The sequence below is a fragment of the Desmodus rotundus genome, chromosome 11 (assembly GCF_022682495.2).
Source record: "Desmodus rotundus isolate HL8 chromosome 11, HLdesRot8A.1, whole genome shotgun sequence".
Taxonomy (NCBI): domain Eukaryota; kingdom Metazoa; phylum Chordata; class Mammalia; order Chiroptera; family Phyllostomidae; genus Desmodus; species Desmodus rotundus.
Genome location: NC_071397.1, coordinates 12,815,564 through 12,829,868, shown reverse-complemented (window position 1 = coordinate 12,829,868; position 14,305 = coordinate 12,815,564). Strand labels below are relative to the sequence as shown.

The 14,305-nt window shown below is 43.3% G+C and overlaps 1 protein-coding gene across 1 annotated transcript in view; it reads left to right on the top strand.

The window, feature by feature from the left end:
- PLA2G7 (phospholipase A2 group VII) overlaps positions 1-13,220 on the top strand; it is a 29,786-nt gene extending 16,566 nt beyond the window's left edge. The window contains exons 3-12 of the mRNA XM_053914291.2: positions 2,109-2,230; positions 2,638-2,782; positions 4,331-4,424; positions 5,577-5,645; positions 6,146-6,272; positions 7,423-7,527; positions 8,622-8,713; positions 9,966-10,136; positions 12,373-12,521; positions 12,968-13,220. Of these exons, the coding sequence (XP_053770266.1) occupies positions 2,109-2,230; positions 2,638-2,782; positions 4,331-4,424; positions 5,577-5,645; positions 6,146-6,272; positions 7,423-7,527; positions 8,622-8,713; positions 9,966-10,136; positions 12,373-12,521; positions 12,968-13,110 (1,217 nt within the window). The 3' untranslated portion in view covers positions 13,111-13,220. The remainder of the gene's footprint in view (positions 1-2,108; positions 2,231-2,637; positions 2,783-4,330; positions 4,425-5,576; positions 5,646-6,145; positions 6,273-7,422; positions 7,528-8,621; positions 8,714-9,965; positions 10,137-12,372; positions 12,522-12,967) is intronic.
- Positions 13,221-14,305: the final 1,085 nt, after the last annotated feature.

Below are 14,305 nucleotides of genomic sequence, written 5' to 3'. Positions count from 1 at the left end.
GCTTACAAGAGATACAGTTGGTATCTAAAATAAGATCACCAGCTCCGAGCCCCAGGCTCACCCCCTGTCTTCCTTGGAACCACCTTCTACCATTTGCCTGTGAATTGCTGACCTTGTTGACAGGTAACCTGGTACCTTAGCCCAGTGCTTCTTAAACTTTAATAGACACACCTTTTCTGGTTCAGTAGAACTGGGCTGAGGCCCTGCATTTTCAAACTTCCAGTTGATGCCAGTGATACTGGTCTGTGGACCAGCTTTGCATAGCCAGACCTTATGTATTGAAAGGCTCATCTCTGGCAGGTGCTTCAGTTAGTCACCAATGTGGAGGGTACAAGTGGGCTGCTTCTGCTGATTCAAAATATTTCTGGGTGATTCTCTGTGATATTAACGCAGGCGCCATTCCTAATATGGTCTAGGTGTCTTAGTGGCAGAGGCAGAATGTGATGGCAAGCATGAGGGGATCTGTCTAGCAGAGTAATTGACTGACAATCCAACAGAAGGAACGGAGCGGGCAAGCCAGCTCCAGAAAAGTGAAGTCTGGCTCTGCTGATGTTCGGACTCTCCATCTGGAAAGGAAATCAGGTCTCCTTTAGAAAGGAGACAGAGGACATGAAAACGCAGAAGTGTTGAAGGGCTTTGACAGCAGAGATAAAGTTCCAGGAGTGGGTGGGTAAGAGAATGCACACCATGAAGCACTTGGGGGCAATGACAGACCAGTGGCAGTGAAAAGCTCACTTCAGCTCATTTTTGCAAATATTTATTGAGCGCTGACTGTGGATCTGAGGGTACAAAAACATAGATACAGCCCTTAAGATATAGCCTACTATGAAAGACAGAGTGTACAAACACATAATTTTAATATAATGTGATAGGAAGAATGATGCAAATATATACAGGAAATTGATTGAACACTAAGGATAAAATGATTAAGTCTTGGGGATCAGGGAAGGCTTCAGAGAAGGCCTACGTCAAATCCAGATGTTAAAGGTTGAATAGGATTTTGCTACAGGGATTTCAAACACAGGGAACTGACACACAGGTGTAGAGGCGCCAGATAGCTCAGCGTGTAGCTCAGGAGTCCCGACGCCCGTGCAAGGGAGATGCAGGGGAAAAGCAGGAGAAGAGTCCAAGGCAGTGGAACTCCATGTCACAGAGGGTCTTTCTTAAAGTGGCCAGGAATTGGGGGGTTGAACTTGTGTGCCTATGAACACACTGAACCCCAGAACACTGGAAGTATAGGCCACATTGGTGCCTCAAGTAGCAATGGCAGTAGCTTAGGAAGGTATGTGTAGATTTAAATACCAGCTGCAAATTACCTTCCAAAAAGATTCCAAAACATTCCTCCTCCAAGAAAAACCACATAGTTACAGGAAGCCATTGAAGGATTTTACAAAGAATCACCCCGCTGAGATAGGTGTTCTAAATCACTCCAGGAGCTGGGTGAACTGATGCATTTGAAAAGGCCAAGTTCCAAGGTGAATACAACAGTTAGGAGAGATGACAGCTGTCTGCCAAGAGAGAGTGAAGGTGTAAATGAAGCAGTTCAGCCAGAGGGTCAGGAGTATACTAGAGAGGTAACGCTGAGCTAAAAACAGTGTTAAAAATTGAGACTTGGTTGGATGTAGGGGGTTGATAAGAAGGAGGTCGATCCCCAGGTTTCTGGCTGAAGGATGAGGAGGGGGAGTTGGGAGATAGTTTCACTTTGGACCATTGGCTTTGATGTGCCTACGGGAAGGACATCAGGTGGGTGTATGCAGTGGGGAGTTGTAAGCACGGATCAGAAATGGGAGATAAAGTTCATGCTTAGGAGAAACAGATTTGGGAAGTGGGCTTGGATATGCTCTGGATTGGAGGAGCAGGTAAGGGCAAGGCCATAAGCTGTGGGAGGTGGTAGTCCTAAGTGTCTTTGGGGAAGAGCTATGTCTCCATCATTTTCCCCACACAGCACTTTGCATACAGCAGGTGCTCAGTAATTGTACATTTTACCAGTTAGTAAAGAGGTAAAGGGCACCGGACACTATGGGCAGGTACTCGATTGGAATTTGTTTACATAACAAAGTCTGGGGTGTAATGGATGACAAGTGAGATAATGTTTACCTGTTTTTCAGCACGGATCAATAAAATACAAGCTCTAGTGGCTGCTGCAATATCTGGCCAAGCTAAAATCCCCAAAGGAAGTGGACCTTATTCCGTCGGTTGTACAGACTTGATGTCTAAATATACTGCTAAGGTGATGCTTTCATACCACGTATCCTTATGTTGACTGTTGCTTTGGCTCCCTAGAGGTCTTAAAACTTGACCTCAACATCATCTGAGAATGATTCATTTTGCCATTTCTATCGCCTTGCTAGTTGAGTCATTCCCCAATTCAATGCTGTCATCTGATTAACTTAACTGTGAGCTCTACTTTTCCCCTCCTTAATGGCTGAAACCAGGCTCACTTTTTTTTCATCCAGAAAGCTTGTTGCTGTTCTATTTCTCTTCTCTTTTGTCTGTATTCAATAGTGACAGCAGCGTAAAAAGCTCTCTGAACCTCCCCACGAACAACAGAGGCGTTTGGATCCGCACTGAAATAGCTGCTGGAATCTGTTTGAGAAGCAACTTGACTAAAAGCCCACTAATTTCTTTCCCCTGCAGAGCTCCTTCGTGCGTTTATATTATCCATCCCAACCCGGTGATCACCCCGACACTGTTTGGATCCCAAACAAAGAATATTTTTATGGTCTCAGTAAATTTCTTGGAACCCACTGGCTTATGGGCAAAGTTTTGAACTTATTATTTGGTAAGATTTCTGCAAATCCTGCTTTGTATGCTCTAGAATATAAGAAAGTCGTGAAAACAGCAAGAGTTTCAGGCAGGTAAGGACCAGAGTAGATTTCCACCAGTCTAAACTTCTACCAAGATGACAAAGACAGTACCTATGTCTTAAAGGGCCAAAGGCCAGGTAACTCTCAGAGAATCAAGGGTGTTCACTCAGAATAACATATTCTGAATATGACGGGATGGGTGGAGGGGAAGAGAATGTCAGACTTTCGCACAGTTGAGAGATAGCAGATGGCTCTAACTTCTCTCAATGGCTGGTCTTTGGTTTTTCTTCTTCCGTGCTGTGGTGGGGCCATAACACGGTGAGAGCAGCAGCTGGGCTGAAATGCTTGCCAATGTCGGACAGAAAGAGAAAGAAAGTAGAAGCCACCATAGTTCTCCAAATCCAAAACAGAGGACTGAAAACTAATTTTCCTACTCACCACAAGTGAGGAGACTCTACTGTCATTCCCACCGCCCAGCCGCAAGGGACCAGCCTCTCTTCCTAAGACGATCTAATGTGCATTCACCACGTAATTTGTCTACGTTTCGTGAATGTAGGCTTTTCCTTCTTTATCTATTAGACCAGACACTACTGTTGGGCTGGTGTTAACGGTATCTTCAAACTTCCCCCTCAAAACTACCTATAGATTTTGGCATTTATTTTAAACATCTCCTTGGCATTATTTTTTAATATTATTATTTTTTTAAACTACGCATCTTTATGGTGCTTGAATAACTTATAAGTTACTTCCATAGCAATCATCACATTCAATCTTCATGATCCCGACTCTATTTCACAGATGAGAAAATGAAACACAAGTGATGAAAATGACAATAACAATGGAGAAGTGAAGGAAGAGAAGACAGTATTTCCATTTTTTGCATGCCTTACTATGAGGCTACAGAGGTGTTTTACATGTGTTACCTACTTAAGTATAATTCTCACAAATGCCCTATGAGATAGATGTCATTTCCTTCCTTTGATGGAAGAGGAACCTGAAGCCTGGAGAGTTCTCTTACCTGGCCCGAGGTCAATAGCCAGTGAGTGGCAGAGCTGTGTGCAAGGCCATGTCTGAGAATGAAGTCAGCAGTCCCTCCACCTTTCTCTTGACCATGACCTAGACAGAATGAGAGGCATCTCCCAGTCAAAGATTCTGGCTTTTGGTATAAAGTTCCTGGAGTTTAGCGTGTTTTCAGAATATTCCCTTTGAGGTTTTGCCAAAACCTGGGATTGGTAGTAAGGAATAACCTTCCTGAACACACCTGTAAGTAGGAAAATGTCTCACCTTCAGCTTAGAGCTGGCAAGGAGAACTGGTAATTAACAATCCTGTGGTCTCAGGGAAAAACGTGTGGTTCAGGTCTGTGGTTGGTGGGTATCTCATGGGAGAATTTTTAATGAATTTTTAATAGTTCATAAAAACATAAATTCCTTGGGTCAGGATTTTGTACCAAGGAAATGCAAGTTAAATAAACCAGCAACCTGCAAGTCGAAAACCCTAATGACAATCTTCCATTGTTATCTAGGTTCAATGAAAACTCCTGCCAGCTGGAATTCCCCTATGAGGACTGGGGAAAAATACCCACTAATTGTTTTTTCTCATGGTTTGGGAGCATTCAGGTAAAGTTTAAGAGGCTGAGCAATTTTAGCTTTGAGGGATCAATGACCGAACCTATTTGCCCCCAAAAAGGGAACATAATGTATGGCCCACAGAACTGGACATGCATATACTTTGGCCTTTTACAGACAAGGTTTGCCGATCCCCGTATCGGATTATAGTCCCTTACTGACTAGATCCTGCATCTTCAGGGGTGGAGGACAGAGTTCCTACCAACCTCCTTTTTGTTCTTTATGAACATTTTCTACTAAATGCGTGATGTGAGAAGGTTGTGCAGAGTGAAGACCTGGAGTGGGTAGTGTTGCTGTGGCTTTGCAAATGATTTTTAAACATCTCACACCCTGTCCAGTCATTGAAACAACAACTGACATGTTCAGTAATGACCATGTTACACATGATCATAAGCACTGAAATGTATTTACTTAATCCTTACAGTAATCCCACTAGGTACTGTGCTGTTATAACATCACCCTTCCACAGATTTTTTTAAAAAAACAACAACCCCCCCACCCCAGGCAGCGGTAAGGTAGGTGACTTATCCAATGTAGACAGCTCCTAGGTAACGGGACCAGGATTCCAACACAGTGGTCAGGCTGCAGGTCCCGTTCCCTTAGAAACCACACTGTACTGCCTTCCTGCCTGCACTATCTTATTAAAACCTGACAGCTCTTCTACAGCAAAGGCCCCCTTACAGATGAGGACAAACATTCAGTAATGTAATTGCCTGAAGTCATGGAACTAGTAGGTGTCAGAGCCACGGCTGAAACTCAGAACTCTCAAAGGCAGTATTTGTAATCATTGCACCAGGGTTCCTCAGCCTTCGTTGTACTATTGACGTTTAGGATCGAATAATTTCTTGTTGTGGAGGGTAGGCAGTCCTTGCATTGGACAGCAGTGTCTCTACCCACGGATGTCAGCCGCACCCTCCCCCAACTCATGACAATGAAAATGACAAAAGACACTGTCAAATATCCCCTGAGGGGCGGCAGAATTGCCCCCCATTGAGAACCGCAACTCTCTGCCTCCTCCCCCACCCCGCACTACTTTGGGGCGGGGGGTAATAGCTTCTAGCTTCCATGTTGCCCCAGTTTGTTAATAAATCCACCTTGGAATCACGGCTGGTAGTTGAATGCATCCTTCTTTTTGTTTTGAAGGACAATTTACTCTGCTATTGGCAATGACCTGGCCTCTCATGGGTTTATAGTTGCTACTGTAGAACACAGGTATGTCACCTGGTACGTAGCTGGGCTCTAACTTTCCTAAAGGTTTATAAAAAGTGTTGGGTTGTCCATTATGATTACTTGATGAGAAAAAAAGGAGACTGAGGTCGATTGTCAAGAATTTAAAAAGCAGCTAACACTTCCAGGGGGTTCATTGTGTGACATTTGACCACACCACCGTTTAATCTTCACAACCCCCAATGAGATGGTTACCATTCTCACCGTTTTAAGGAGGAAGAATGTGAAGCTGGCAAAGCCGCATAGCTAGTAAGTGACATCGCTGGATTTGATTCCAGGAGTGAGTTTTCAAGGAGGCCTCCTCCGGGAATTGTGAAGATAGAGGGGGTGGAGTTTACTCACAAGGACACCTTTTACTTAGAAGTCCCTTGGGGGGCGCTCTTTCATCTAAGAAATGTAGTGTGGAGGAAGAAAGGGAAGTCAGGACGGTCAGAGCGAGGTTAAGGATGGGGAAGTGTAAGTCATTGATTCTGTTTGTGTTGTAGAGATGGATCCGCTTCTGCGACTTACTATTACAACGACAAGTCTGCTGCAGAAATCGGGAACAAGTCTTGGCTCTATCTGAGAACCCTAAGACAAGGGGAGGAGCAGGCTCCTCTCAGAAGCACACAGGTACGTGGCACTCGGGAGAGGTGGCGAGGTGGCGAGGTGATGAGAACGCACAAGCAACGAGATATTTGCTCATTTAATCCCACACCCGCCACCTGTGCTCCTGACTCCTACTTCCCATTCCCCAAAGATCTGTCAGAAGATTCTCTGAGGAATAAAATTCCCTTAATGAAAGTGTGGGTCATAGTGAGAACAAAGACAAGCAAAAATACTGGGAGGTGACAGTGATTTTACAGAATTGTTTTGCATTAGAACCTCTCACTTTACAATCTCAAGATAAATTCATAGTCCCATAGGAAAGACTACTTCTAGAGAGGGCACAGAATAGTATTAAGAGGCCAGGCCTTAGAATCCTACTTTCTGCGCTTGAATCCCGGCGCCGTCGCTGCAGACAGGTGACTTTGGACACGTTACTTCCTTGGCCAAGTTACTTTTGCTTCCGTGTTTTCTCTGTCACAAAATAAAAATAACAGTGTCTTCCCTACAGGGCTGTTGGGAAGGTTAAGTGAAATACAGCACACTGGCTTCCACCCTGTGACAGCTTTCTAGTGGGTGCTTCCCGTATGTCAGCGAAACCAACCGGTGCGCGGCAAGATCTTTAAAAACATGCCATACCTGACTCTGTAGTCGGGGGCACTGGCCTCTTTTCCCTTTCTGTCAAATTTTTAAAAAGACATCAGCCAACACACCAGTAGCCATCCGGTGTGAATGAATCAAAATTCTATCTATTTTTTGTCAGGTCAGCAAAAGAAATTTTTTTCATGGGCCGTAGGGTTTTAGTAATTAGCTTTAGTAATTAGCTTTTAGTTATTAGCTCATGAGATGAAAAAGGTTGAAAATCATTCACATATGTTGCTGTGTTTAACCCCACCCACATTTCACCGAGGCGGGCAGTCTTACGCAATAAGTGGAAGCTTAGGGAGGTTAAGCAAATCATCAGAGGTCACCCACAGTGCGACAGCGACAGAGCCAGGGTTTGAGCCCTGCAAAGCCGCTGGTGCCTCTGTCGCTGTGCAGGCGGTTTCCTGATCTCTCACTGCCGGGACGATACGCAACTGACCGTGTTTTCCCCACAGACAAGCTCTATACAAACTTTAAAATAAATATTACAACTTCGTACTTTGTCATTTCCTTCTTCTAATAATGCTATTAGGTGCAACAAAGAGCAAAGGAGTGTTCTGAAGCTCTCAATATGATTCTTTCTGCAATCCCAGTGAAGAATGTTTTAGATTTAGATTTTGATACGCGACAACTGAAGGTAAGTTAAAAAAGCCTTTTCCCCTGGTCCCCTCATTCTTTATTGTTTGCTTTTCGGCTCTGATACAAGGTACAGCATGACAAAGGGCTGAAAAATAAAATTACAGGTAAAGTAATTTGGTTGAACTATATAGGAAGTTGCCAACAGTGAGTCCACAAAGATGGCGGTTTCACATGGTCCATCTTAACGCCTCCAGTAGAAGTACTGTAATTCCTCGGATGGTTTCTGCATGTGTTTGAGCTCGATCCTGGGAAGTTGGTTCAAAAGTTTTGGACCAAATGTTGAGCGGGGAAGAATATCAGACCAAGTGAACAGCATACACAAAGATTCAAGAGAGGGTGTGGAGGGTGGAGTGCAGGGAGCAGAGGCAACTACAAGTGCTTGAGTTTGAGCAGAAGTTGATGGTCTGTTGTCCTGTGTTGGATGTTCTCCAACCAGTGAGGTGTTTGCTGTTCTGCAACCAGCCACTCTCTCCTGTCTCCATGCCATTGTACATGTCGTCCCCTTGGCCTGACTCACCCCCCACCCTAAGTGCTGCTTGATTTTCAACTCAAGTCAGGCCACACCCCCTCCAGAAAGAAGCCTCCTTGCACCTCACTGCCCAGCCCCGGACGAGGTTAGCTGTCCATCATATCCGTGCTTTGGCACCACGCCATCGTATTTGCCTCGGGCATCTGTATCTCTTTCTTCCCCAATAGACTGTGAGCTCACTAAGAATGGACTACAATGCCTGGCACAGAGCAGGTACTCAGTAAATACTCATGGAGTGAATGAACTACTAAATAGGAAATGGGGAGACAGAGAAGTCAGCATTGATATTGATGTTTCAAGTGCGGGAGACTAGGAAGACCATTAAGTTCACTTCTGAACTCTTACACATGCTTAACATATGTATGTGTGTGTGTGTTTTTATGTACGTATTTATGTCAGTGTACTCTGTATGTGTATATGTGTGCATTTTTTAAATAAGAAATCAGGGTATATACCCATGCCCACGAATTGAATAATAATGGCATGATCCATCAAATCATTTAGTCTGTTCTTCTGACAGCCTTTGCAATAGTTATGAGTTAACATCATGCTTTTCCACACAGGACTCTATCGACAGGAATAAAATAGCAATAATTGGACATTCTTTTGGCGGAGCTGCAGTTATTCAGGCTCTTCATGATGACCAGAGATTCAGGTAAGAGAATGAGGCAGAGAGAGAGCAGTCGCTTATTGGGAGAGGGTGAGGGATAACCCACGTGAAGTACAACTTTATCAAATTCTTGCCAAGGAAGGGATCGTTTGAGGCTTACAAGTTCATTTTCTTGCCTCCATTAAGTGGTGTCTGTGAATTTTCCTAGGCAGAAACCATGTGTTTTACTGCTATTAAAAATTTTCCCCCTCCCCTATATATTTTTCATCATTTTTATCAGTTTGAGGGCTTAATGTTTTCACTTGGAAGTGCATCTTGATATACACATTTTATCTGTGACATAAAGATTGTCATATAATATTGACATCTCATAGTCTAGACTTCCCTAATAGGCAAGGTATTTTTAATAAATTAAAATTTTTTTTTATTGTTATTCAATTACAGTTATATGTCTCTTCTCCCCATCCCTCCACCCCACCCCAATTTTTTTCATCTTTAATTTGGAGTGAGGTCTGAAGTTACACAGCTATTTGGGTGGGAGTCAGGCTCAGACTCCAGTCTTCTAACGGCAGAAATATTTTCCTTCTTGGACCACTTCATCCCAGACTGGCAAAGTCATGGAGAGCCCACCATGTAGAAAGGGGAGGATCAGTCGTGAAATTTCATCTCACATTTCTTAAAATCTGTTTCAGCGTAAGGGGATTCTTTATCCCAGTTAGGACATAAAACAGTGTCCAAAAGATCAAGAAATGTAGGCTAAACTGACTTGTAAAAAGAAAGTTAGTTATATTTTGAAGCACTATGCCGGATATGTTTTTCTTCGATGCCCAGACACTTTTCCAGGTAAAGGACCTCTAGACATAAAGCTACGGTTCGCATTGTTACTCTAAAAACAGGTATAATAAATACACTACCGAGTATCCAGGGGGTCTGGAAACATAGGAACAATAGGGCATGCGTGGAATTTTTTCAGACACCCGCAATTTTGAAGAAACCACTACTTACCCAAAACTTACTTTGAAAATAATATGCAAACGAATAAAAATGTTGAAGATCATATATCATTTGAAAGGTTGCAATTCCTAAATGGCTCCTAAAGAAAATGAGTACATAATTCCACGGCTGCTCCCTTGCAAAGCTCCCCATGTCCCCGCCTCACAGGAAGCACAGCACGAGTAAGGAAGCCCCTAATGAACCGGCGCGGTGGTGTCCAGCAGTCCCAGCGTTATTCGGAAGTCCCGTGTGTTGGCCAGTGAGTAACCAGCCTCCTTTTACCGTTGTCTGTGAACGCCTGCAGGTGCGGAATAGCGCTGGATGCGTGGATGCTGCCGACGGATGAGAAAGTGTATTCCAGGTTTTCTCAGCCCCTCTTTTTTATCAACTCCGAGCGGTTCCAATATCCAGCTAATATCATAAAAATGAAAAAATGCTTCTTACCTGGTAAAGAAAGAAAAATGATAACAATCAGGTAATGGAAACACGTGTTTCAGCATCTGAAACAGACACTTGAAACTTGGGTGAACAGCAACAGCTATCAGCTACTATAGAATTATCGACTGTGTTGTCTAGACTTTCAGTAAGCGAGAATGTCACTAACTCCCGGGTTCCAAGTGCATTTAGGCGTATTCTTTTTAAAATGCAAACGTTTTGAGTAGTGTTACTACATTCCACTTATATGCTGATAATCAAAATTTCCACCAGGGTCCATGCTGCTTTCGTGACACTACAAGAGCAGGTGACACATTTTGGGGGCCAGGGCAGAGGGAAGGACTCCATCATCAGGCAGGGTAGGAACTCTTTAGAAAGTCAGATTCCCTGTGGGGACCGGCAATGTGTTTACCTGTTTGAAAAGAAAATGAATTTATACATCCCCCAAACTATAACGGGGTCCCCCCAAACTATAACGGGGTCCCCTTGAGTGTCATTAATATGCTCACGTCACGGACGTGAACAAGGGATCCCAACAGGGTTTCGAACTCACTTGGGGTGTTACAGTGAAGACAGCACTCGTCCCTTTCCTGTCTGAAACCGGGCTTATTGCCACGGGGAAGAGACGGCAGGAAAGAAAGGTGTGGTGTAGGTAACAAAGACTTCAGATCAGAGAATGGAGAGGTCTTTTCCCACGGAGGTGGGCAGAAAAGGCTGCTGGGGAGGGGTCAGAGTGGAACTGGGTCTTGAAGCGTAGAGAGGGTTTAGACAGATGGCGAGAAAAGGTGTATAGGTAAGGCGAGGCCTCCAGTGAGCTTGTTTGTGTGTGCAAGTCTAATCCTGAAAGAGAAAGTACGAACACCTAACCTTTCCTCCGCCCTACTTCCTGACTTAGCTTCTTTCTTCTGCTTCTGCTAGAAACCTTGGAAGAATGGCTTACATTTGATATTTCACGCCCTCACTTCCAGTTACTCTTGACTCCTGCGGTGGAGCTTCCTGAATGCCCACCAGTGTGCTGAACTGAGCCCGCCGAGGCTATAATAGGCCCCATAGCCTAATTTGCAGTCTCAGCCTTTCTCTCTGCGTCCATTCGGTATTGCTGAGGACCCCTACTTCTCCTCCCCTGGCTACCCGGCCCTACTCTTTCCTGCTCCCCCTGTTTAGGCTGCTCCGTCCCTCCCCACCCCCCTCTCCTTCTCCTCGGGTCGTCCCTCGCTGTTGGTAGCATCCCGGTTTCTGCTCCGAGCTCTCTCACAGCCCTGTATCTAACTACTTTATGAGGCTGACTCTCAAGCTTTGGTTAGAATGTGGGGGAAGCATGAGCAGGTGCCTCCATTTTCAGTTAGAAATGACTAAGAGGATGGTAGTTTGTTTATAAAGAGCAGCAAAATGAAAAAAAAAAGAATTGCACTGAATGAGGCTGCAAAAAATGTATTTTAAACTTGGTATTTCTTCGCTTGACACTGAGAAGTCTGGGTAGACATGTCTGGCCACAGACTGGAAATGTATAGACCTTGTGTGTTATACAATGGATGAAACCTCTGGAGGAGTTGAGACTTCAAGGTGAGAAAAGAATCAGTCTGACCATAGACCCTGGAGAGATGCCTGCATTTAGGTGATGAGCCAGTAAAGAACAGAATGTAGGGGAAGAGAGGCAGGTGCAGTGTCAGGGAAACAAAGAGAGAAGAACGCAAGAAAATCAAGTGTCAGATGTCCTGGAGGTAATAGAAAATGAGCAATAAAGAAGGCCATTCTATTCGATGGTATGCTGTTGGTGAATTTAAAGTGCAGCATAGCGGTATTTGTAAGAAGCTTATTATTTAAAAAATACAAGGAAAAGAGTTCTTCTAATCTACTTAATCCAAGGCAAAAATCCAGTGTTTTGATTAGTGTCAAATAGATACGAAGTTCAAGTGGTGGTGGTAAGGGAACAGGCTTCTGGCTCTGAGTTGAACATATGACACATTCCAGCTCCTCAAATTTGGGGGTATTCTAGTCCCCTAAAAAGCTGGAGTCATTTCTTCTAAAGGCAAGATGCCACACAAAACTGGAATCTTTGAATTGTTTATCTGGAAGGAAGGACAAAATATATTCTAGGATCCCTAAATGAACAGTTTGTGACCCTCAAGTTCTTATCTAAGGAGATCAAATCATTAAGTCTTGCTTCCTTGGTTTTCGATAAATAACTCAGCCAGGCCAGTATCTTTCCTGAACCCTAATTCTGAGTAAAATTTTTATCAAACAATGTGATTTGTAAATGTCTCGTTATCTTTCAGGGGTGCGGTCCATCAGAATTTTGCTGACTTCACTTTTGCAACTGGCAAAGTAACTGGACACCTATTCACATTAAAAGGAGATATAGATTCAAATTTAGCTCTTGACCTTACCAATAAAGCTTCATTAGCATTCTTACAAAAGCATTTAGGTAAGACACTAATGTTTTTTTCATGCCATAAACCAGATGACCCTCAGGGCCAAACTGTCTGTCTTTATACAGCACTAGTTCACGTTAACAGTTTCCAACAGTTTATAATGTAACAGAGTCAGTCAGTTTAGAACCCAAACTTTGAGAAATTAATTTTGCTGCATTGCATAACTTACACGTATTTCAGACAGTAAGTCTACCTGTTGAAAAGCTAACAGTCTTCCTGGAACACTGGGTGGACTTCCGTGCTGAGGATACTGATCACGTGCCTCAGTCCCATCTCCTTCAGATGGAGCCGCTGAAGCCACTGGGCAACTGGGCACAGGATACCCGTCTCAAAGATCATTGTACAGATTGTGTAACTTGTGATGCTATGATGCCATCTAATGGCAAGCAACTGTTAATACTCTCGGAAGTGTAATGTTTTTAACATTTATATTTTATAGGACTGGAGAAGGATTTTGATAAGTGGGATTATTTGATTGAAGGGGAGGATGAACACCTTATTCCAGGGACCAATATTGACACAAGCAACCAACACGGCCCTCTACAGAACTCCACGGGAATTGACACACACACTGCGGATTAAAAGTGCTTTTTAAAAAAAGTCGTATTTTAAAACTGTCTGAAATGTGTGTTGTGTGATTTTAATGTATTTTCTCAATAAACTCGTATTTTAAAATGTAGGCTATACCATAACAGTGACTGATACTTAGAGGTTTTTTTGTTTTAATTTCCTATCTCCACAAGAAAATGTAGCGTTATTGAGTGTCCATTACAATCCATGGAGAACTTCAATCTTAGGTCACAGCGAAAGTTTTGGGTTTCTAAGTGTAAAGAGAGACCGCAATATATAAAAACCACACCAGCCTTAATTTTACCTTTTACTAAAATGATCCTTGTTTTTCAAGTATCAAGTTAATAACTGTTTTTACATTACTTTAATGAACAATGATACTAAAACAGGCACAGTGCCAATGAAACATTGTGAGGACATAACGCTCCTTAAAAAGATAATAAAAACAGATTTTTTTGGCCTCATTTTTCTATTATGAGCAGTAGAATTGTGTTTTAGCCACATAGTATTCTAGGTAGAATTTGACGGCACTTCCCTTTGCTTGTTGTTCATGGTTGGAGAAACCAGACTGAGCAACAAAGAAGCCCTTGCTTTACTCCTGGCTTAGTGACTCCCCGGTGTGAATATGGTGACTAAGTGGGGTGTGGACAAGTGTGAAAACACTGGAGACGGGGCAAGGGCAGCAGATTAAAGAAAGTGGGTGATTTGTCTTGCTTTAGTGGTTTCTCTGTGGTGGATTCTACTTCTAAATCAAGGTGCATAACATGGCAGAGATTCCAGCTACGTAACACATCAGTTGTTCTCCCAAAAGCTAAGATAACAAAGAAAACGTTCAAAACTACTTTTAACTGCTTTATTTTCCAATTCGTTTTATTTAATGATTTTTTTAATGCTATAGGTAGTACTGGAAGTATAGTATCACAATACATGGAAGGAAAAAAGATACCTTAAAAAATTATGCACCTCTATGTCCAGGAGTCTGTTTTCTGGTTTCTCAAGGGTATAAAAAGTAACTCCAACGAGCAGAGAGTGTGGTCTAAGCCTGGCCTTGTTCCTACGGCGTCTCCACAGTTGGGTTTAGTTGAGCCTCTGTGAGCAGGGATGACCAGGGCCTGGTAAGCGAGCTGGGCTCACTGTAACTATTCCATCCCTGTCCTTTCTGCCCAGTTAGTAAGCAACTGTGTGTTCTGGACTGGCACTTCAGGCC